Source organism: Chrysoperla carnea, chromosome 1, assembly GCF_905475395.1.
Source record: "Chrysoperla carnea chromosome 1, inChrCarn1.1, whole genome shotgun sequence".
Lineage (NCBI taxonomy): Eukaryota > Metazoa > Arthropoda > Insecta > Neuroptera > Chrysopidae > Chrysoperla > Chrysoperla carnea.
Window position 1 is genome coordinate 17480287 of NC_058337.1, and position 26753 is coordinate 17507039.

At 30.0% G+C, this 26753-nt stretch overlaps 1 protein-coding gene across 1 annotated transcript; it reads left to right on the forward strand.

Moving 5' to 3' along the window:
- The first annotated feature begins 202 nt into the window (after positions 1-202).
- Positions 203-25831, forward strand: LOC123290876. The gene is made up of 22 exons (XM_044871229.1): positions 203-458; positions 3396-3613; positions 5567-5790; positions 5854-5930; positions 6870-7063; positions 7147-7307; positions 8884-9043; positions 9118-9296; positions 10071-10215; positions 11803-12135; positions 12201-12309; positions 12369-12464; positions 15399-15616; positions 15684-15898; positions 17267-17402; positions 19092-19252; positions 22899-23061; positions 23255-23433; positions 23592-23739; positions 23804-24136; positions 25523-25631; positions 25693-25831. The coding sequence occupies exons 1-22, from the start codon at positions 224-226 to the stop codon at positions 25767-25769; spliced, it is 3870 nt and encodes a 1289-aa protein (XP_044727164.1). The 5' UTR covers positions 203-223; the 3' UTR covers positions 25770-25831.
- Positions 25832-26753: the final 922 nt, after the last annotated feature.

Sequence of the window (26753 nt, forward strand, 5' to 3'; positions counted from 1 at the left end):
ATTATTATTATTTTTATTTGAAAGACAATATATTTGATTAGTTTTATCGTATTTTTATTGTAGAAACCATTATTACGTCCCTGAAAAAATAATAATTTTGATTGATTTTTAATATCATTTTAAAACGAAAGATAAAATATTTCGAAAAGTATAAATAGTGAAAAACTAATAAATTCTACAAATTAATAATTGTGCAGTGTAATTATTTTCGTATCTAATTAAAATGTTATTGAAGCCGTTAATAGTTCTAAGTGTTATACTATGTACTTGCAATGTATCAATATTTGGTTTACCAAATCTTCCATCATTGCCTCCTTCAGTAATAAATTTAGCAATGATGAAACGTTTAATAAAATTTTATACTTTGCAATCAAAATCAGAGCGTAGTGACTTATGTGCAAAACAAAGTAAATTGTTGTATGATGATGTGTATAAAGGACAATTGTGGGCAGAACGAAGTGTGTATATTTTTATTTTGCAATTATTAGTAAATTTAGTACCTACTTTGTTTAGATTATAGCTTATCACCATCTTGATTTTCTTTTGCTTACAAATGAACATATTTTTTTGTGATTTTTTCTCCGCTTTATTTTTAATAAATTTTATAAAAATTAATAATAGATTATAGTGTAAGCTATAAAATGAAAAAAATTCGTAACGCAAGAGATGCGTTAGTTAAGCGAATTCCCTCAGAGATTGAAAAAAATAACACATTATTCTTAAAATCGATTATTACTTTTTTAATTTTTATTTCGAAAACTATGCGTCTAGAGAAAAAATCACAAGAGTACTTTTTTGCTTAAAATTGATCAAAAAATACAAATTATTTTTTATTTTGATACAAATTTAAAATTTGAACTTTGAGTATAACCTACCCCTCGTTTATCGTCGATTTTTCTCATTAACGACCTTGAATTTTCAAATACCTTCTTGATACCATAACGATGGTCATTTTTGACATCTATTAGGTAGGATTGATGGACATTTCAAGAAATTTTTTCAAAATTCCACCATCAGTACAAAAGCAATAGCTCCATTTCCTTCGGCAATTTGCTTAAAAAATTGTTTCATTAATTGAAAACTTTTGATGTAGTTTGGCAAGGAAGTGCGATAAGGTCGACTTTTCCACTCGTTTGACAGTATAAAACTTTTTTAATTTAATAAATGGCGGTGATTTTTTTGGATTAGAATAAAGTATATTACTTTCATCTATATTAACAAAAGAATCTGACTATCATTGTTTAGACTATTTTGATCGTTTTTTCTAAATGCGGGGATGTAAGCCTAAATATAGACGTATACTATATTGCGAGTGAAACGAGTTCTGAAACCGAAGATGAAAATTTAAATTCTTTTTATTAGTTTTGATTAATATTTAATAATTAACTAGAAACTGTTAAAGAAAGTGGGTGCTTAAAGTAGTTCGGCTGTTTGAGCAAGTACGGTTAATGTTCATTTTTTTGTTGTTGCGATAAATGATTGCTCAAAGTTTCTTTATCACAATAAACACAGTTTTGGAGACTCTGGTGATGTTGTTGCTTTGTGCTCCCTTATTACTTTATGATCGAATAAAATTACTAATCAACTTTTGTAAGATGAACTTAAATTAAATTTAACTCTATTTGCTGGGTGCAAAACAGAATCAGCGCTAGAGGTACCAGTTTCCTACACATAAAATTAATTTCAATTTATTGAAAAATAAATTAATTTTATTATTGGTAAATAATAAAAATATGTTTTTTGTTTAATTTATATTTGTTTTATATTTTATTTGCTTCGTGTGATTTTTTTTCATGCGTGATAATTATGGGAGACAATATTAAGAATTTGCTTCATGTACGAATTATTTAGGCTAGATAGATTGTGATTAAATTTGTTATCTAATTTAAAACTATCAATCATATGTATATTTTTAGAGTGACTATATGAAATGTGGAAAACCAATTATCAATCTAAACACTTGACTTTTGTACTTTTAAGTTTTTTCAAAAGTCTCTTCTAATTTAATTTGTTTGAGTCTCCATTGTTGTTTAAAATAAAACAGTATTTTTATAAATTTTTTCAAATTAATTTTATTAAAATTTAATTCCAATGCCTTTGATCCAATGTTTAAGGGATCCAGTACTTAAGTTTATTTATCCATTCTAGAAACCCTTCTTGAAAATTTTATTGAGTCAACCCTACACATAATTTTATTAAAAATAATAGCACAAGTAGATGGAATAAAAAAATTTGTACAACCTTTAAATTCCAAAGGTTCTTTTTAGTCCAAGATATTAAAGCTAAAATCTTACCGGTGTAACACAGGTAGAAGATTCTTTAAAGGAAAGTCACGACGGTGTTAATAGAATATAAGCTCATGCTAAAATTTTTCGGGAGGACTCGCCAGGAACCATGTTGAAAAAAAACTCCTATATGTAAAAGTAAGTTTAAGCACCTTGGCGTCAGTTTTGCGCGGTACAGGTCAGTGCAGATGAGAATTTGATGTCACGCTCCTTGGTGTCTCAGTCCTGCACAAGCAAATATGTACGGCGTTGCTGGGTACAACCTCTGCATAAGTATTCGAAGCGAATTACATAAATGGTATACAGAAATAAATTCGGTAACTTCAGTGCCGGAAGCTAAAACAGTTTTTGATCTCCTTTCAATTTCCGTAACCCCACGTGATTTAGGTCTGCACGGTATTTATGTAATTTGCTTCGAATATTTATGCAGACTTAATTTCCAGCAACGCCGGACATATTTGCTGGTGCAGGGGTGAGACATCAAGGGATGTGACATTGCCTAAAACTGACGCCATGGTACTTAAACTAACTTTTACATATAGGAGCATCTTTTTCAACATGATTTTAAAACCCGAAAAATTTTAGCATGAACTTCTAGCCTATGAATGGATTTTGCTTAATATTTTAAAGAGATAGATTTTCAAAAAAACATAGGTTAGGATAGGTTATATTGGTTATCCACGAAGGACACACTTAGGCCATAGGCCATTGTGATACCATTATGTGATTAACACAACTATTAATTAAATTAATTTTTATTGTGACGGTGAGAATCAAAATCGCTACTCTAGGTATACTGCATACCGCGACCACCATAAAAATTGACCAAAATGTGCTATTTTTGACAAACAGTACTATAAAGAAGTAGTAAAAAGTCTACTCTTATTTTGATCTTATTCAAAGTATTTGCTCAAATTCATCTATGAATGAGTAAATACAAACCTGATGTAGAAAAACTTAAATAAAATAATACAATTTGTAAAAATTACTTTTCAATCTTTTTGCTTCCTAAAAATTAAGAAATCGTTACACGCCCATTGTTTCTAAAGTATCAACGTTCATTTTCCAGACTTTTTCATTAATGTAATAGAATAAAAAATATTTTTTCAGTGATTGATTCGTCTGCTAAATTACAATCTGGAATTACAAAATTGCATTTATCAGATGTTGGATATTTTGATGAATGTATACAAATAAGTCACAATACTAATGACAGTATGTCAATTAATGGCAAATATTGTTTGGCAAACATAGAAGTTAACTTCAAAAATAATAATTTAGAGGATGATATTCATAAATTGGTTGGATTCTCTCAAACTATGCAACGGGTAGGTATGTTTTCTGACAGAATTAAGTTTATTTGTAATTCAATTAAAATCATGAATCATATTAATATAAGACCTATCAATTTTTTATTAATTAATTGCAAACATTTAACATACCTAATTGCCATTTTATTAAACAAATATTATGTCGAAAATACCTAAAAATTAATAGTGAAAACAGGAGTTTTTCTAACATATTAGGAATATTATTTTTTGTATTGTTTACTTTTAAACATGTATACGATATTTATTTACATCAAAGTCTCTCGATTATAATTGAAGAGTTTAATATGATACATACAGCGTAAACTAAATATTGACAATTATGTTGTCTAGTAATCTTATTTAAAGACAATTGAAAAACATACACTCGAACCAGGACTCAAACCCGGACTTCTTGGATTCATGCCAAGCGCCCAACCAATTGGGCCATTCGAGCTCTAGACACAAAGTGCACTTCTTGGGCGCTTGGCATGAATCCAAGAAGTCTGGGTTCGAATGTATTTTTTTCAATTCTCTTTAATTTATTAGAAATGTGATAAGGAGGACTGTCTATTCGTGTACGCTAGATTGTGCAGTCAAACATATTAATATTTTACCTAGATTTATGACTACTTTTTCAGAATTCCTAAAAATAGCAAATAAAAACATGAACTCAATCATTCTTTTACTATTCGCTGCATTAGAAAAATTGTTTTAACTAAGGCAGATTTTTTTCTCCCCTTATAAAATTCCTAAGGAAAGTATATTCAATTTTTTACACATATTTTGTCACAAACAAGTCTTAGAAACTTATTATATTCGACATATACAAGAGGTGATCTCTATAATACTGAATGAGGATAAAAACTGAATGAGGATGTGCATTATGTTTTTTTCTCTACAGAAAATTGTAAGATCCGCAACGTTACAGCGTTGATGAATCATACATTACCGAAGTAAATTTGCCCAAATAGTACAAGAGACGGTATAAGGCCGATCTTCACTCATCTGATAACCAGGCGAGGCATATTTTTGATGAAATTTTATTGATTTTCAAACATTCTTATCACAGTTTTTCTATCGAAAAGTGTTCATGACTGTTTTTAATTAAATTATTTTTAATAAGTTTTTATACCTTAAGGTAGTACTATCGGTAATAGACTTTGCATTCAGAATTTAATGAAACTTGGCATAGTTGTCCATTATTATATCATTATTAGTATATTAGGGAAATCACAGATTTTATTTTATTTCACAAAACTGGACGTTCAAATTTTCAGTTCTCCGAAGGCCCCTAAAAATATAACTGGTTAATTATGATATAATAATGGACAACTATGCCAAGTTTCATTAAATTCCAAATGCAAAGTCTTTTACCGATAGTACTACCTTAAGTCTTATTTAATACCAATTTCAATTGGTTATTATCATTTTCGATCGACAGACCGATGTAGATCTGTTAATACCATATGAACAGATAAGTCAATATAGGTTTCTACACTGATCTGTTAACAAATTGGTTTCAGAAGAAGTATAATTTGATTACGAAAATAACTATATAGCCTTGCCTGAAAAACACCGTTCAAAGAAAAAATTGCTAAAAATTATTTTAATTAAAAATTGCCATTAACACTTTGCGGTAGAAAAACTACGATAGGAGTGTTTAAAAATCAACAAAATTTCCTAAAAGATATGTCTCATCTGGTTATCAGATGTATGAAGATCGACCTCATATCGCCTCTTAGACCAATTAAACTGTTGAATAATATATTCGAAAAAGATTTCTGGCTTGGAGTATTTTTAATAATTATCTATGCCTGGTATGTTATTTATGCCTTTATAATAACTAATTCTATGTCATACTCACGTTATTATATGAAGTGTAGCCACAATTTGGAAAAATTACAAATAAGAAAATTAGTAAATAAGTAAAAGTAAAAGTAGTCAATAAACTTAGAAAAAATATTGTGACAGGTCAAACCTAATTTACTTAATGAAGAAGTGGAAAACAATGCCGGAGGGATGACAGGATCTTCACTAAGCTGGGCAATTTGTGTTCCTGATGGTTGCACTGCTAAAGAAGTGGAAGACCATTTAAATACTTTTGCAGGTGCAAATATGTTCACTGTAAAGGAATCCAAATGTCATACAATAGATAATTACAAATCAAAATTAAACGCTGGTGATTGGGTTGTAATGTGAGTAAGAAATGTTTTGTACAAGATAATATTAAATTATTTTTTGTAAATTATGTTTTATAGAGCATTCCTTGGTATTTTGGGCGTAATAATTTTACTAAGCACTATCTATGACGTATTTTTGTACTACACAAAAGCAAGTAAGTTCATTTGAATAGTTTTCACATAAAACTGGTGGAGCATAATGCAGAAAAATTTCTATAAATCTTTGTCTGCTTTTTCAGAATTCATAACAGGAAGTTATTTAATCAAAAAAAAATCTGATTTAATCGTAGCTTGAGAGTCGAATTTTTGCGATAAAGTTTTGTCTGTCTTAAATGTTAATATAAATTCGAATATAAAAAAAAAATGTTGAACTCCTTCGACAGTTATAAACATTTTGCCATTCTCGTGTTAGCATGGTATTGTCGATGCATTTCTTTTAGCTTAAAAGGTAGAAAAAAATTATCGAAAACCCCATTTGCCATAAATTTGACTAACTTGCCTTTACCAACTTTGAAATTGAAATCAAATAGAATTCAAGAATTTTTTCATTATGGGCTACCAGTTTATTAGCAATAGTAAATTTTCGAAACGATGATTACTTTAGATCATTGGCCGACTTTGTATGTCGGAATTAAAATCCCATAAAGTCCAGGTATAAGTAATCAAAAAAGAAATATTTCCGCGATCCGTAAGATGATTTGGCCCCACACTTCCACGAAATTTATTTTTTATCAATTTCAGTTTACGTTTATAGACCATATAAAGTGAAAAAAATTACCAAATTGACGAAAATGGACAGGATATCATTGTTGGTGATGGTTCGAATCAATAATGAATTAGTCAAATTTCCAATCAGTTGTGCATACAGTTTCCGCAATTACGCATGTTGTGACAATTCATTAAAAGTGCCTATTCCGAGTTTTCTGGGTTAACATCTACCAGATGTTATGCTTTTGCAATAATTCAAATCACTTTTTTCCTGCCACTATAATAAAGAAAAATTATTTTTCAAACCTAAAGATTGAATATAGAGTTTTCTTAGTTTGAAATATATTTTATGACAGTAAAATACTAACTTATTTATCTTAAAACAGAACCTTATCATCAGATATTTATTGCATTTTCATGGCTTACAAATTTCCAAAAGTTAGTTAAAATAAGCAATAATCCTGAAATGTTACCTTGTTTAAATGGTGTACGATTTCTAAGTATGTTATGGATAATATACGGACATGAACATATGAGTACTTTTTCAAATTTAGTCGTTAATACAATTGATATACCAAGCGTAAGTAAATTATTGATATGCAAAAAATAAATTTTTATTTCCAGTGAGTATTTAATTTAAAAGAGTTAATTTTTTATTTTTAGTGGTCAAGAAAATTTTTTTCAACGTTTACACTTGGAAGTTCAGTTTCTGTCGACTCATTTTTTTTGTTAAGTGGATGCTTATTAATGTACAGTTTTTTGAAATCGCAAGCGAAAAAAGTTTCATTTAATGTGCCCCTATTTTATCTACATCGTTATATACGGTACGTTAAATAATTAATTTCTAATTTGAATTATTTGAGTACATTATTTTGAACAAAATAGTTAAAAATTAAGAATCAAATTTTTAAGAGTGATTAGCCAAAAGTAAATAAAATTGTTTTGACAAATGTATCTTCTAAACTCACTTTTTAAAACTAAGAGGATAAATAACCAAATGAGTAAAAACTCATTTAATGATAGTAAAATGAAATAAAATAAATTAGTAAAATGAAACATAATGAGTTAAATAAGTTAAACTTATTTAATGAATAATATACCGGTATTTAATTCCGTGCTATAAAGTGGACATGATCAAAGAAAACCTCCTCAATAATAACACCATTCAAAAAGTTTTCAAATATCTAACTCAATTTAGTGAAAATGTCTAGCCGCGCCAACAAAACATTCAACACTCCGAAAAATATTCTACTTCCCTCACTGAAAAATAGAAAGAAGCGGGAATGTAAAGATGGAACCTCCAAGAGGCACTTGTTTAAAACTAACTCAACCTACATTCAATTTTAAAATCTCTATTGATTAATTTGGAGGGGCTGTAAATCAGTTTTTTTGTGAATATCTCATAACTAAATTAACATTTATTATAAAAGTTGTAGAAGATACAATTTTTTACAAATTTTGTCTGAATTCTTTTTTTGTACGTTGAACCGTTTTTGAAATAGAGGGCGCAGAAGATGGAGCACTCAGCTTAACGTACTTCAGCTGGATCAATATTTATAAATATAAGGTATTAAATAATTATTTAAGTAGTATTTAATGAATAATTAAGAAAAAACCGCATAATAGACTGAGTTTCACGATTGACCCTGTCTATTATATGGATTTTTCACTTAATTATTTATTCAATACTACTTAAATTGAATACTTTATATTTATAAATATTGACCTGCACTAAGGTACGTATAGCTGAGATACTATTTGTCTGAAAGCTTGTTTTATACGTGGGACCGTCTTTGAAAAAGAGGGCGCAGAAGATGGAGCGCTAAACCTGATTAAGAATTCGTCTTAGTTTTAGAGACAACTGATTTTAAGATCCGTTATTTTGCGAAATTCGTGGTTTTCGTTTATTTACTAGGCAATTTCATGATCCTGACCGTCTAGCACTGAATAAGCACCTAATTGTGTTTACTCAACATTCATTTTTTCATTATTATTTTCATTGTGTTGCTACTAGCATCACATAATGCTAGCAACTATGCGTTTTGAGTTGCGGTGTAAGTTTCAGAGTACCTTTAATTTCTGACTTTGGTACCCAATAGCACCTAATTTTAGCATTTTTTAAATGCAATTTCCGTACTTTGCGTCGCTAGCGTAACCGAGCTAAAATATAGCAGCTGATTTATGCGATTAAAAACTATGAATCAAAAACAAAAGTCTTAATGATGCGTGTATATTCCAATATTCCAAATAAAATATATTCTTGAAGACATTTTAAGGAACACGATACACGAAACATGTCCTAAAAACTTTTTATTTAACTTTATAATATTTGACTTTAAGAAAATAACAAAATCATATGCCCTCAATAGCAAACAATTAAAATATAAACATTTTAATTAGATTAACTCCATCATATGCTGCTACAATTATATTTCTGGTAACGTTATACCGACAAATGGGTTCGGGACCAAATTGGGATCCAGAAAATTCAAACGAACCTTGCAGAAAAAATTGGTGGGCTGCTTTGTTGTACATTCAAAATTATGTGGAAGGACAAGCGGTATTTTTTTATTATTTATCATTTGTACAAAAAAACGACCTATAGTAATTATTAATCCGTTGTTTTTATTTTAGTGTGTTATGCAATCTTGGTATTTACAAATTGATATGCAGTTATATATTTTGTCTCCATTATTACTGATACCAATAGCAAAATGGCCAAAAATAACACCTTATATTTTGTCATCGTTGGTACTTGTTTTTGTCTTAATTCCAGCTTATGTTGCGTGGCATTACAAACTATCGGCTAGTATGTAAGTATTGAATATAATAATACTAAATATTTGTTTTAAGAACTACTGAAGGTATAAAATAACACAGACGATTACATAAATAGAGAGCGCTCCCAAACTAAATATTTGACGTCACAATGATGAAATAGTTTTTTATATATAAGGAAAATCACTTCAAACAGTCATTGTTTTTTCAGTACTTTAGCCCTACCGCTCTTAACTAAAGTCCTGCAAATATGCTCATCAATTTTCAGCTTTTAAACTTTAAAGTATGCCTGAGGGGTACCGACTATCTTTACAATTGTGCCTAAGGGGTACCGACTCTCTTTACAATCGTGCTTGAGGCTGTGTTAAACTATAACCACAAATTAAATAAAAACTATCGCGAAACCAAAACTTTATAGTTTCTTGTCTACGATGCCTGGATTGCAAGTGTAAAATTGTTTAAAAGGGAGGTGGGAGCAGTGTATGCGAAAACCACTAATCAAATAAAAACTATCGCTAGGCCAAAACTTTATAATTTCTTGTTTACGATGCCGAAAGTGAAAAAATCGTCATGGCAGACAAAATTTGGACAATTTTTGGCATTGAGGCTATTTTGGGAAATGGTAAAAAGCGTAAAAAAGATGGATTTAGGCCTTTCTTTTCTGAATTTTATGTGAATATGGTGGGTTATATAACTTGTTAATTTTGTAACAACCAAGTTAACTACCATAATTATTATCAGTCATCATGGTGTAAATTTGGTATGTTTACTTTTATTTAAACGAAGAATTACTTTATTTTTGCAAAAAGGTTTGGTGGTGGTGGCGGTGGAGGTGCTAACCAAATGGATGTTTACTACGGACAAACTTATACAAGAGCAGGTCCTTGGATATTGGGATTATTACTTGGTTATATCTTATACAAATGTAAAACTGAAAGACCTAAATTAGATAGAGTAAGAATATAATTTGTTTTGTCTGTAGGTTATTAATTCATTTGGCATCGTGCATTGTAGCAACTAAAAACAACCGACAATCGACAAAAATTTATTTTCTTATGGGAAGATTTGAAGACAGAAACAAGGGTGCTTTGTAAAATGAGTCCTGGTTCGAGTGTATTTTTTTCAATTCTCTTTAATTAAGATTACTAGACAAGATATTTGTCAATATTTAGTTTACGAATGTGTAACATATTATATATCAAAATTAGTCGAACAGGCCATGATGTAAATATCGTGTGCATGATTAAATGTAAACAACAACAACAAGTAATGATTAATACATACTTGAAATTTCGTGAGTAGCTTCCTTTTGGCGATTCTGCCAAACTTCTCTCTGCTGCATTCTCAAATGAGTAGGATTACGTCTTATTAAAGCTATTTGTCTGAAATAACGCAGCAAGGAATTTGTCGGGTACTATGACCACTTGATAACATTAATAATTATTTAACAATTCAGCAAAAGAGAACTACGTATGTATTGTAGGGCAAAAATACATAAGTACAGCATGTTCGGGGTTGTAGACAAACTCATCAGCGCAGTATTTTTGTCGGAAAAATATTTTATTGTTTAATAATTATTTATGTCATCAATTGTGGTCATAGTGTCCGACAAATACCTTGCTGAGTTTTGAGTTGAGTTTTTTCCGACCGTCAGTTTAGATATGAGGTCATCGTGCTCGTTTGAGAACGCAGCGGTTTCAAAAATAGTCGTAGAGAGTTTGATAGACTCACCAAAAAGAAGCCACTCGCGAAATTTCCATTATGTATTTATCATTTTACAAAGCACCTTTTCTGTCTTACGGTCTATTGTGCTCTACGTGTAGTCATTCATATTTTATTTTGAATTATTTTGATTTTTCCATTTCTCCATATTCGACGATGTAGTTGTAGTATGATTCAGCAGACGCTTCAAAAGGCAAATATCTTTAGTTTGCCAATGTAAGAATGGTGCATGTAAATATTATATTTTTGGGGAATTTTATCGTACAATTTAGCCTTTACTCATTCTTAAACTATTAAACAATTGCGTTCAGGGTGTGAATGGTGTCAAAATTTTATTCGTTTCATATTCACGTTAAGTATACATCTAAAGCTCGACTTGTACCTAAAACAAAGCAACGACAAGCCTGCTAGCTGTGCAAATTGCGATGTAAATCTCTGCTAATTGCAAATAGTGTAATAACAAAAAATTCTCGATAAAAGGTGGTAAAGCTCTATCGCAATATAGAGATAACCAACGCAACTTCACAAGGTCTCTTTTTCACAATTTCGATTTCCGCCAAATTTAGTTAGGTTTCGAAAAAATGTTTTCAAATAATGTTATTAATCTGCGATAACTTCAAAGGAGGTTATCATTTGTTGAGATTATTTTTCTGGGTATGATTTCAGGGCGTTCTTGCTTAAAATTGAAAAAAAAATCCCAAACCTAAACGAGATTCTAATAGTGTTTCTGCCATAATTGCTAGTTGATAATACTGTGCACGATGCTAAAATGATACTTAAAATAATATTTACAAAATAAATAAATAAATAAAATTTAAGATTGCAGTCACATTACTTTGGATAGTTTCATGTGGGGCGATGTTATATACAGTATTAGGAATCTATCCCGAAAATCAACCTGGTTATGAATATGATCGAGTATTTAATTCAATTTTTGTTGGTGCACATCGTGTGGTTTGGTCTGCAGGACTATCATGGATTATTTTTGCCTGTATACAGGGCTATGGTGGTCCAGTGAATTGGATTCTTTCTTTGCCAATGTTTCAAGTTTTGGCTAAATTAACATATTCAATGTATTTAACACATATTTTCATGCAAAATATTCATTCCAGGTCATTACAAATGCCATATATATTTTCTAACATGCATATTGTAAGTGCCTTATAATTTTATTTGAACTTTGAAACAATTAATTTTCCAAATCTAATTTTTTTTAGTGGTATTCTTTTTGCGGGACGCTAATAACTTGTTTGATTGTTTCACTGTTTTGGACTTTAACATTTGAATCGCCATTTATTGTTTTGGATACATTATTGATGAAATTCAGTAAGTAACAGTAAATAATAATTCCAGGCGATAACTAATAATTATGAAATCGTTTTCAGTTTCAGGACTTACATCAAAAAAACCTGCGGCAAAAGTGCAAAATAAAGTGGAAGAAAAAAATGATATTGAGAAAGAAGGAGAGCATAAGGAACAGAGTTAATGTGTTCATTATTTATATGTATTTTTTTTAATAAATTAGTTTTTATAAATTTGTTTATTTGCGACAATTTTATTATCCTGATAAAGGATTCATATAATGGATAATGATAGTAATGAGTTTCCATATCTCTTAGAAGATTTTGAAGAGTCGAATAGCTTTTTTTGCCACGGGATCTCTTTGACTCAAGTTTTCCCCTTCCTACAACTGTTGTATTCTGTACTTATTGCTTCTACTTAAATGACCGATGTTTTATTAGTTTTAATACCATACTATTCGATAAACTTTTCTATTGGATATTTAACATTCGCCTGTAACACCAAAGTTGAAACGCTCGAAGCTTATTTAGGACGTCTGTAGTGGAAATCTATGTATCACAGCTGTATAAACCAATTAATCATACAAAACACTTTAGAAATGTCAATCACACTTCTTTGTATATTTTATTGTTTGAAATCAAATAAATTAAGAGAAATATTCAGTTGGCGAGAAGTTTGGGAAGTATGGTGGGGTGGCAGAACTTCGATGCTCAATTTGTTTAGTTTTAGACGGTGATTTGTGAAACCTGCGGGCGGGCATCGTCCTGGACCAGGACCAGACCTCTTTTGTTGACCAGTGCCGGCTGCTGTTGATGCAATTTTAGGAACATTTCGTCGATTTACTCAGAAAATAAAGCAGCAAATAAAAATAAAAGTTTGTGAAAATATTTTATTTTACCTTTAACAGAACCCAACATTATGGATTTCCACAAATTGAAGCCCTCACTAATCAATCAATAATATCTTATACCTATTTATATTAAATAATAAACCTTTGTAGTCTATCATTAATCTTAGTTTTATACTACAAACTAAATAAACGATGCATTCGCAGCGTATTTAATTCAATATACAGGGCATTCAAAAATTATGGAAATAGTCGATGAACTCAAGAAAGGCACTTTGTTTTGAAAAATTATTACATAATATACTTTCAGATTTTGGCTTTCCTTATTATAATTAGTTTGACTAATATTAATTGCATATTACCAACAATGAATTGTATCTCATTAACGGCCCAACGGCATTAAACGTTGGATTAAAAAACAGCAAATTTTTATTGAAAATTTCGTAGACCATTACGTTATGATACCTGAAAGAGGCTGGCTCATCGCCAGCCACAAACTATTTGAAGGTGTTAAAGACCAACAGGAGCATAACGGGAATTACTAGCGAGTCAATTTTTGTATTAAAAGAGCTGAAAGGTGACAGAAATGGTGAGTCAAAACCTCATTTGTTTTTCGTTTTCATTTCAACACCGTGTTTCTCATTTTGGGATCTCTTTCAATAGTTGAACTTTGGGTGAACTGGTGCTCATACGTTCAACATATTTGCCTTCTAGCTAGTATCCCGTAATTTCTGCAACGATATTGCTTAACAGTTCGCGGAAGTTGCCTCATGGTTAATTTTATCTTCATTTTTACCAATTAGCTGGAATTATTTCGTAACGACTTATTGATTCTGTGATTTAGAAAAAAATAAACCTGAAAAAAGATTAGGAAAAAATAAACCGAAAAAAATTTCTGTAATAGTGTCCCATTCTTGAACGCAAGGACTAAAAATTTCAGAACTTAACCAACTCCTCTATAGTTGACAAACTCAACCCAATCAACTCGTAATTACGACAATACTCCGGGGATATAAATGATGTGTTATTTATTCATCATAATTCATCTTTATATGTAAGGACAACCCCTTACAACATCGGATAACCGTAACACCCTGTATTTTCAGAGTAAGTGATTTTGTTAAGGACTTAAAAATAAACGTAAATTCCAGCCTTTTACAATTGTAACAATTTAAATTTAAAATAATTGTACAACGCAATTTTTATCAATTTATTTCAATTAAATTAATTTCTGACCACATTACCAAAAACGAATCTGTAAATTTACATAAATGTCATCATTAGTTGAAGAACTATAAGTCTAACTAAAATGTGTCTGCTGAACATTTTTTAATTTAGTTTTTGAATCGCTAAAGCTTTAATTAGACATTTATTGTATAACAAAATGATATTTTTAAAAGTACTGTGTGTTGTTTTTGTAATATTTTGCATCATCGATAAATCAATATGTGAAAGTTTAACATTGTCATTAAATTTGAAAATGCTTGATCGATTAATTCATTTGTATACTTTACAATCACAATCAAAACGTAGTGAAGTATGTGCAAATCAAAGCAATTTATTGTATGATGGTGTGCGTAACACGGAATTATGGGCGCAACAAAGTGTGTGTTATTTGTTACAATTATAATAGTTTTGTCCGTCAATTTTCAAAATCAATTTTGGTTTTTATTATAAATAATTATCGCACTAGCCAATCCTAGTTGTGAAGTATATATGAAAACGTAATCAACACCATACGCGATACGTTTGTGGTAGCGTGTCTTATTCTCGCCGTCACAACAAAAATTAAATAAATCGAAGCTCGTTGTTGGGTATACAGATATATTTTGTTATAATTATTATTTTGTTATTTAAAAATTATAGTTTATTGGGTAAACTTCGGTAAAAACAGAATATGGCAATCTCCCATATTCTGATTATACGGGTACTTTTGGGGGTTCATTTATTTTATAAGGGGAATAAAATTTTTTGTCTTTTTGTCATTATACCACATAGTCAAATAATAAAGGTACCATGTAAATACAACTAGAAACAAATATATTTTTAATTATATTTAGTTTGTAATATATAATTTAAAAAACCTTCCTCGACACGAAAATTAATCCTATTCCAATTCTAACTAGATCGTTTTTTTAATCTTTTGGATCATTTCTAGAATGGATACGTACTTTTTTAAAGTACGTATTTAAATTAAAAAACAATTAGCTTTTGGTATTATTAGTAATTTTATTATTTATAATATTATCTTAGTAATTTTTTTTAGTGATAGACGCATCAGCTAAATTACCAAATGGCATAACAAAATTACATTTATCTGATGTTGGATATTTTGATGAATGTATTCAAGTAAAGAATGAAAATAAATCCATACGAGGCAAATATTGTTTGGCAACTTTTAGAAACATTACGAATATCTTAGGAGATAAAAATTTAAAAGAAGAAATTAAAATATTTGAAGGCCTTTCTATGTATTTGAATTCCGTAAGATATCTATATAAAACTGTTCTAGAAAATATTTAATTAGGGTAATTCGCTTATCAAATTTAAGGTAATGGTGCAAAATTTGACGGAAGGAGATAATTCTCTTTCAGAAGTAATAAAATCAAATTGGGCAATTTGTGTACCTGATGGTTGCTCCGCTTTAGAGGTAGAAGAACATCTTAACGCTTTCTTTGGGATAGAAATTTTTATGCTAGATGAAATAAATTGCCAAACAATTGAAACATATAAATCAAAATTAAATACTGCAGACTGGTGTGTTATGTAAGTAGCGCGAATATAATTGGGATAAAACAATAAATGAGAAGTATTCTATCGGCCCAGGCGAATTTTATGTTCTAATATAGCCGAAATCATTGATCATAATTCGGAAAAATTTTTCAAAATAGGCCAGAATTTCCAAAAACTTTTAGTACGGTAACTTCAAAAATAATTGTCACGAATTTGGCATAATGTTTCAGCGTATGAAAGAAATTAGCCAGGCTTTATTTATTTTGAAAAAAAGAATAGGTGCTTGGTAGTTTTTTCTTCTAACAAACTGAAAATTAAGCGAAAAAAATTTCCACATATAGCTTGCGATGTCTGGGAAGAGTGAAACTTGCACGACTTGCTTTTACAATAAACTTAGCCTTCTTTCGGAGTATCAGTGCATTTACTGTTTAATTTTTTCAGAAGTTTGATTTTTCAAGAACGGTGTTTTTTTGAACAGCACTACGATTGCTTTGCCGTAAGTTTAGTAAGAAGATAAATTTTGTATTATATTCTATTTTTACCTCATATTATATATGTGCATATTTATTTAAGACTAAACGGTAATGTTTTGTAACCACTGATAAATATTTAACATTAAATATTAGATTTTTTATTTAAAAAATTGAGATAAAAGGTAAATAAGTATCAAACAAATATAAGTTTTAGGCTCTTGACAAGGAGCAATTATTTCCGTGTAGAAAAATTCACATCTATTTCTTTGTTTTACCCCGCATTTCGATTTCTTCTACATCTTATATTTTAAAATAAATATCATATTTTTTTGTTCATATAGAAGCTGTTGTATAATATTATGCCTAATAATATTTTTAAGTACTGCGTATGATATATATTTGTACCGCATGAAAAAAGGTAAAAATTTTTTAATTTATAAACATACTATCCAAGAGTTTAATTACTGGGCAATCAGGATCTCAGACTAATAAAATAAGTCAACGCCATATAATATTTAAACACACCTGTCTCCACGTTTTTTCACAACGTACAGATGCTTGGGATATATTATCAGACCCAATATAAATCAGCTGCCATATTTGTTTGACAATATGTTTTACAATTTTTATGAGCTTATATTACTCAAAAATTAACTTTTATATTTTTTAAAGACTTTTTTCGTGGAAATATTTGTCTCTCAGTTTTCATGTTATGTGCATTCCAAATTCCATTACCCACGTATACTTATTTAGAGATTACCCTCGGATACTTTTTTAGGAAATTATTATCTTGAGTAATAGGCTCGTAAAATTTGTATTATTAAATGCAAATATAATGTTTGAAATTTCTATATAAACCAGAATCAAGCCATCCAATATTGATTTCATTTTCATGGTTAACAAATTTTCGAAAATTAATTCAAATAAGGAAGGATCCAGATATGCTGCTATGTTTGAATGGTATTCGATTTCTAAGTATGTTATGGATATTATTAGGACATGAATATTCGAACATTATTTATCAAACTACACCATTATGTGTTAATTTATTGGATGTTAAAGAGGTAAGATATTCACTTTTACTGATTATAATTTAATCCGAATGATAAAAACAGCTTAGTATTGTTCAATCTACTAAAGGTGGTTTTTTAGTTAGAATTATCATCCCTGACTTTGAAGAGTTTGTGGTGGAAAGGTCATCTTTAAGAATATATAAAAATTTAAAGGGAATTTTTGAGCCAATTTTACGATAAAAAGTTCTGAGTGATAATTTCAGGTAAATAAACTATTGGATTAAGAGCTAGGCCGAAAAAAATTATCTGAATTTACTAAAGCTGGTCATTTAAGGATTGGTGATAGTAGTTGTGTACACACACATACTGCGAGGCAAGTCACACATACACAGGCAAGCGAACGGTAGAACGGGAGTCAGATATATGCTATAAAAACGGTTATGATTGTCGTGGTATTTAAATGAATTTACTATAGCAAAAAATTGTTATATAGATTGTATATTGCTTATAAATAACAGTTATGACAGTCAGTCAGTTAAATGTGAGAACAGAACTGATCAGGCAGCCGTGGCACTAAGCATATTAAAAAGTGTGTATTTTTCAACCATCAAATATATCTCTTTTAGTTCATTTACTTGAAATTATCATGCTAATTTTAAGGCAACCTCTCTGTATGTGAGGAAGGTCTCGGGGATGCCAATTTTAATATCTTAAATTGGAAACCCGATTATTACAGATGAATGAATTTTTTCAAAGTTAAAGAAGATAACACTATCCCATAGTAGAAAAAAACTAATTCCTACTCCTCAGGCGTCACATTGGTTTTCTTAAAATAAAGTTTATTTTTCATGATTCAATTTTTTTACGCAATTGCACCATTAATTAAAGCTCATCGATAAAATGTCTCAAATTAGCATCTGCATGATCATTCCTTGTACCTAAATGAACTTATATGAACTATTTTTCACCGTGTAATTATCCTAAAAGAGAACGAAAAAATTTTCGTAAAATTTGAAAAACGTGATTTTTACGATTTTTATTCCTCAAAAAGTGTGTGAAAAAACCAGATTTTAAATATGTATACAATTTTGTATTTGTAGTGTAAAGCTTACTCAACAACATCCCGCAATAATTTTTGACCTAATTGAATTTTAAGTGCTTGATGTTTAATTGTTAAAAGAGCGCCCGAAAACCACCCAAAACTTTCGATTTTCTGTTCTATACATGCTAGAAAGATGGGATTTTCACGAATCGACTTGAGATAAAGTCAAATTTCAATCTACTCGAAGTAAAGGTAGTATTGACCCCAATTTTTCATGAAGCGGTTCGATCTCTTTTACTTATTTATTTAATAAAAAAAAAGTTTAAGCAATATCTTACCGAGCTACGTATCGACAACCTTCATTTTTATGTTTAGGAGCATTTTTTTAACGGGATACTGTAAAAATTATCCATCCGAAAATTATTCATGCTGAATGACGGACTTTCTAGGTCTAACTTGCCTACTGTTCATGATAGTATATCGTTGACTTATTATTTGCATATCTTAGGTTTATTGACAATTTCCGTATTGTCACCAATGTAATTTGTTTTTGAAGGAATCAATCCAATGTGGACTTGAACCTCTATTCTGATCTGAATCACAAACTTTTATTTTAAGCTTGATGAAAATCTTGCCCAGTTTACATTACTCATATTCTCACTTCCAAAAATAAAAAAAATACTTTCACTTTGTTTTAGTGGTTTAGTAAATTTTCATCAATGTTTATAATTGGAAGTACTGTTTCTGTGGACTCATTCTTGTTCTTAAGTGGATGTCTACTGATGTATGGTTTTTTAAATTTGCAAAACAAAAATAAATCGTTTAATATCCCTCTATTTTATTTACATCGGTATTTACGGTAAGAAAATAATAATATTAATCGATAAAAATACAATTATCATTTACTCTTTTGGACTTTCTCAGTACCATAGTTCATTTTAAAGGCTAAAAAAATGAAATTCGATTGGCATTTGTAAAAATAGAGCTTTCAAAAGAGTATAGGCATGGCACGCGCGGTGCATCAGGCAAAAGTTCGAGCTTCTTTTCCTTATAACAGTGCAATGAAGAAACGAAGGGGGAGTTTTTAACTTTAAGGAGTAACCTTGAAGATTCACTTCTTCAATGTAATCCAAGACTCAAAGTAATGTCGTGACAATTGAAACTCAAGACTATTTGTAACAGGAAAAACGGACAATGTTTGTCCTAACGTACAGCGTGTGCCACGCTCTTTTTAAGATAACTGTTTTACTATTAAGAAAGAGGTGAATAAATATGCCCCGATATTTTGAAATTTCAACGAATAAATGCAAAAGATGAAAAGAAAATATGGCGGTTTTATTTGAAAAACGTAAAAATCTTTAGAACGAACAATAATTCTCATCTAATTAGAGCAGTGGCGGATTTACCAGCAGGCTGAGTAGGCTGGAGCCTAGGGCGGCAAATTTTAAGGGGCGGCAAATTTAGTTCATAAATTTTTTATTTCGATTGACAAAATTTAGAAAAAATTATAATACACACACAAAATACGAATTTCAAAAATTATAGAGGAATTAAAATATTCAACAAAAACCGAAATATAGTCCTATATACAGTGCTAAATAATAAATATCTCAAAATCTCTGCATAAACAAATGCTAAACGCTTTTGATTATAATGTAATGATCATGAATTTTTAGAATATCGCAATAGCGATTCCATATTATAGTCGAAATTTAGTTATTTTTACATATTTTCTTCACTGATAATTACTATAATTTTTTCTCCGTGTACCTAATAATTATGAGATCTCCTTACACAATTCAATCTTGATACAATATCGATGGTATAATCATGATTGCTGCAGCAAGTTTGCAAATTGTCAAATTCTATTCCAGAAAGTTGTTTCTTTATGCGTAAAAAATACTGACTAATTTTTATTAAATAAAAAACTAGTTCGATATCTTATAGAGATTCAGAATAAGTATAGTCTTTTTGTTTAAATCAATCGAATAACTGATATTTGAACGATTGCAACATGACAATAAAAAAATTCCTTCTACTAAATATGAAGTTAGACAATTTGCGGATTAGAAAATGGATACATTTTATCAGTTAATTATTTTATTTGTAGTAAGAAAAAGTTTGGAAAATCCAAATGATCATGCCTTAAGCGCTTATGTCGTACACGAATTATTTAAATTGAATGTTTACATTTGTTAACTTTTTCACAAAGCCAACTTTTTTAGAAAATACAAATAATTTTTATGAGCTCAGCGATTATTTTTCTTTTTGATAAGTTGCTTTTTAAATAATATACATGTACATCGTATTTGTTAGACACGGTTTAATGTGAGAAAACATCGGATTTACATTTTCAGGCAAGAGTCGACCTCCGATCGACTTTAAGTCAAGAAAAGCTAAACGCTTTAGCTCTCTTGTGCATAGAGTCAGAGCTAATAAACAAGATTTCGTACGACGATATAATAAATGATTTTGCGAATTCAAAGTGTCGCAAAATAGTATTGTAATGCTTTTATAATTTGACTTGAATTATAATACTAACAAATAATTAAGAAAGGATATATTTATTGTGTTGTTTTGTAACTGTAAGTGTAATAATAAATATTTATCAACGTTCGCCAAATCTAGATTTTTTGTGTAAGCTTTATTCCTATTACGTAAGTATTGTATAGTTTTAACACATACCTTAACTTACTTTAAAATTGGTACATGTTTGAGATACTTTTTGCATAAAATATTGTTTTTTGATCATTCTTTGCTGTAAAAATAATCAAGGATCTAACACGGTACCATAGTTCTCGATGATACTAACCATACGGGAAAAGTTGATGTAATGAGGATAATGGAGCACAAATCATAAAGTTGCAATTTTATTGATAGATAATTGATATGATTGTGAACTAAGATATCAAAATTTAGAGGCGGCAAAAATTGAATAGCCTACGGGCGGCAAATCTCTAAATCCGCCACTGAATTAGAGTGTGCTTTCTCTGAAAATATTTCAAAAAAAAGATGTAATCATACCAATAGAAGTGATAATGATACAAGAAATGATACCAATGCAAGAATTGATGCGTGCCAGGTACAATCCTAAGAAATAGGCGCGGAATAAGTGCAGGAATTGTAGTTCCCGTAAAATGTCTATTTAGGTAAATGTGTATTGTTCCTCATATTTTTTGTAACCTTTTTTTAACCTTTAAAGGATGAGTTTTTATAACTTCCGAGTCTGCTGACTGTGACGAAAATTTTTATATATTTTAGTTATTTTATGCGAGAAGGAGCAAAGTAGACTGCAAGTAACAGCATTTTTGGTGGATCCTTATCCATTTGGCAGGCTTTGCCAGAATTCGTCGTTAATTTCACTTCCAAAACAAAAATTTTTGCCCAGAGCTCAAACATCACATTTCTGGCAAGTTAGCATAGTTTTTCATTTATATATATTTTTTAATACTTTGTAGGACACAATAGAATTTTCTAACTATTTAGTGGTAGTTATTTTTATACCATGTATATATGAAATATACATAGTATATTAAGTTTGATCCCAAGTTTGTAATGCTTAAAAATGTTGATGTTTTGAAAAAAATTTTGGTATAAGTGTTCATAGAATCACCTAATTAGTTCATTTCCGGTTGTCTGCCCGTCTTTCCGTCTGTCTGTCAACACGATAACTCAAAAACGAAAAGAGATGACAGCGTGCTCAGGACATTAAAAGTGAGGTCGAGTTCGTAAATGGGCAACATAGGTCAATTGGGTCTTGGGTCCGTAGGACCCATCTTGTAAACCGTTAGAGATAGAGCAAAAGTTAAAATCTAAAAAATGTTCCTCATAAAAAAATAAACAAACTTTTGTTTGAAACATTTTTTTGTAAACATCACTGTTTACCCACGAGGGCGCTAATGAGGTGCAAATTTTATAGTATGTATTGATATGGGAATATCAGTTATGTGTGTGTGGCTATTTGAAAGTGGATTTCTTTTGTTATTTACGTGACGCTAAAAAACAAACTATTGCATCATCAACACAGTCTATACGTGGTATTTCAACAATTGTTTGTTTTCACTTGTTCTACATAAATTTAATTTGTTATTTATTAATTACTTTTTTTTACTGGTAACTAATGGATATTAGCTCCAACACAGCAGCAACGTATAGTTGCACTTTATTTGACAATGAAGAAATCGTATGAATAGGAAATTTGATATTCAATCCTCTTGAAAATAAATTGGAATTAGTCGCTAATCAATTGGTAATGAATACGAAATTTGATTTCTACTTCATCGAAATTGCAATTTATTTTTAATTGGTTTGAGTTTTTTGTACCAGATGGTTACCAAACTAAGATATTGGTAATTTAGTATGTACTAAAATTATAAGTGATTGCTACGTCATTTTATTTTCTCTTTCATTTTATTCACTTTACAATTACTATTGATTTTAAAACCAACTCAAATAACTGGGAAGAGTTCATCATTCAATTTTATAAATTATTTTACTTGTTTCAGTTTAACACCTTCATATGCAGCTGTTATTATATTCATGGTGACACTATATCGTTTTATGGGCTCTGGACCTTTATGGGATCCAGAAAATACCTTCGAACCATGTAGAACAAATTGGTGGGCTGCTTTATTGTACATCCAAAATTATGTAGCTGGCCTTAACCGGGTAATTTTATAAATAGAATCCGTTACCAGTTCACTCCTCTGGAAAACCTATTGATTTTCACTTGAACACCAAGAAGACTCCAGTCTCAGGCTTGCCTATGGGCTCCAAAAGTTTTTTGAAGCAATTATTATATTATCCTGATTTATTTTTTGATTCACGATACCGATCTATAAATGTATTTTTAAAATTTTAGTGTGTGGGGCAGTCTTGGTATTTACAAATTGACATGCAATTGTATATATTGTCACCACTGTTACTTTTACCTATTATAAAATGGCCACGGCAAGCCCCCTTCATTTTATTAACATTAATGTTTATTTTAATAATAATTCCATTTGGAGTTGCTTGGCATTATAAATTAGCGGCGTTTATGTAAGTATTCCTTTCAGTACGCTTAGTGCAGAAATTAAAGGAGGTCCAGAAATATTTTTTGATACTGTTTTACTTTCTGTGTAATGAAATTGTTGTGCTGGCTTAGATAAATTCATTCAAGTCAATTATTAGGTATACAACATTGGTCTTTTTTCTAGCGATTTAAGAGGTGAAGCAATCGGTAATGCTGATATAATGACAGTTTATTATTTCCAAACATACACAAGAGCAGGTCCATGGGTTATGGGGATGCTACTTGGTTATATTTTAATATACAATAAAAATAAGAAAGTCAACCTCAGTAAAGTAAGATTTAAAATATTTTATTAAATTATTTAACAAATTGTTAAAAACTGAAATAATTTTACAGAATCGAATCATTTTACTATGGATAGTTTCAATTACAGCAATGATGTATGTAGTATTTGGATTTTATGATGAAACTAAACCAGGATATGAATACGATCGTGTATTTAATTCATTGTTTATTGGTTTACATCGTGTTATTTGGTCAGCTGGATTGTCATGGATAATATTTGCTTGTATACATGGTTTTGGTGGTCCAATAAATTGGATCCTTTCGTTGCCAGTATTCCAAGTTTTATCTAGATTGACATATTCTATGTACTTAACTCATGTATTTGTACAACAAATTCATCATAAGTCATTGCAAATGCCATTTCTATTCTCAAACTCATATGCTGTAAGTATTTTTTTGAAATCTTCCTCAATAAAATTGAAATTTTAATTAAAAAAAAAAATTGAGACACATACAAGGAATTTTATCAAAATTTTGAGAGCACTATATTTCTAATCTTATTTGGATGTACTCTCTATATTATACATTTTTAGCTTTGAACGGAGCATATTATATAAATACTTTTAGCAACATTTTGTTTCATGCTCTTTTTTTTTTTTTTAATTATACTGCGTTTGTAACTTCTAGGTCATTACGCAATGTAAATAAAAGTGCAATACATCATGCTCTTTATTTGTCTGTTTCAAGTTACCTCTGTAAAAATTTATACTACGAAATAGGTAAATTTAACTTTATGTCTTGGATTTTGTTAAAGGATGCTTTAAAAAAATAAACTGGTTAATAACTTTAAAAAAAATGATAATCTTTTTGGTTTAAAGAAGACCAAAAAAATCAGCCCGACCTCCTCCCAAGCCGAAAAGTTCGTCTGTCCATCATCACAGTAACTGAAATACGAGATACCCAGTTGAAATTTTTATTGCGTACTAAGGACGTAAAAAGTGGGTTTCTTTTCGTAAATGACCAACATAGATCATTATGATTTTGGGTTCGTAGGACTTATCTTGTAAACCATACGAGATGCAACAGTTTAAATAAATAAATGTTCCTTATACAAAAATAAAGTACTTCTATGTGAAACATCATTTGTAAATATCTAAATATCTTTATTTTTCCGTGAGAGCCAACATTAGGAAAAACTTTAATTTTAATTTTCTCAAAAAAATGAGAGTTGTGTATTTGCGAGTAGCTTCAAATAGTGGGTCTTGTGATTTAAATTTTATATTAAATCCTTTCTATAAGAAAAGGGGTCAAGCGGATCAATTTTCAGAGGAAAATTTATTTATTTAATAACTTGTTTCAAAGCCACTATCAGCGGTTTAGGCGGTGTTGATCCGTCAGTCAGTCAGTCAATCAATCAGCCATTCAGAATAAAGCATTTTAAATGTATAAATTTGTCAAAACTATTTTAGGCATCATGTTACTAAGGCAGCCATGATGTCGTGGATATTAATGGTTTTTATCCATTTACGACAATACTGTTTCTAGTAACGTCAATTTGCTTGCGCTGGCTCAGTTCATTTTACCATTTCACCATGGATAGTTTTATGTTTGAAAACGAAAATTTGGTAGAAACTTTGACTTTCCGAATGTGCTTCAATGGTACTAGTTCCTGCAGCAACATGTCCGAAATCACACATAAACTCTTTTACATTATTCACAATATTTTTATAAGCATCGGGCAGAAATTACCGTAATTAAATACTCTTGAGCAATATAGATGGGATCTAGTTTTTGTATTATAATTTTTCTAGGTGTCTTTTTTTATTTCAGTGGTATTCATTTTGTGGCACCCTAGTAAATGTAATGGTTATTTCACTAATTTGGACACTTACTTTTGAATCACCGTTCGTTGTTCTAGATACTCTACTAAAGAATTACTGTAAGAAATATTTCACAGAAAAAAGTATATATGTTAATTAAAGTAATTTGAAAATTTACAGTTTCAGAATTATTCGAGAAGAAATCGCATGCAAAAGTAAAAAGAATAGAGAATGTATCAAGTGAAAGTAAACTATAAAACATGTTGGAGTCATACATTTTAATAAAGACATTGATTTTAATTAATATAATAAAGCTGGCATATACCTACTTTTTGGACTTATTTAAATTTTTTATTAACAAGTCATAAATTTTTGAGAGCGGGCTTTGAAAATTTCAAAGAACCCCACAAGATAAGACAGGAAAATGGCTTTCTGTGAAACTTTTTCTAATCCCTCCAAAAATGTTCTTTAGATCATTCTGATCAAAAGCTCTCACGACCATAAAAAATTTTATCGAATACTTTAAGAGCTACGGGCGATCAAAGCTACGAATATATTACAGTCTTAATATATGACTAGGAAAATAGCTTTCTGTGAAACTTTTTCAATCCGTCCCCAAAATAGATCAATATCTTCAGATCGTTCTGATCAAAAACTCTCATGGCCCCAAAACTTATTAAAGAGTAGTTTTCGAATTACGGGCGCGAAAAGCTACATGAAAATTATAGTTATATAGCCCGTAGCCTCGAAAACTACTCGTTAAAAAGATTTGTGGCCGTGAGAGTTTTTAATCAGAACGATCTAAAGAACATTTCAGGATGGGTTAGATAAAGTTTCACAGAAAGACATTTTCCTATCTTATCTTGCAGAGTGCTTTTATGTATTGTTATTTTATCAAACATATCAATTAAAATTAAATAAATATGATTAATTAATTCAAATTAAACACAGGATCCGAATGGAGTTAATTTTGCTAAATATGTGAGGCATTTTTCGGCGGTCGATTAAATAGCGGCTGCCATATATATACATCCCATAGGTTACCCAGTTACCTGGTGCCCGATTCTGTTGCGATATCCGTGTTCAGCGACCCAAAAATCCCTGAGTAACGAGTTTAGATTGGTTATATAACGAATTTCCCGAAAACTCCAGAAGACGACTGAGATACTGTTTTCCTGGGCACCAGGTACTTCGAAGACAAAATCTGACGCGATATTCGTGTTAGCGACCCCAAAAACGCC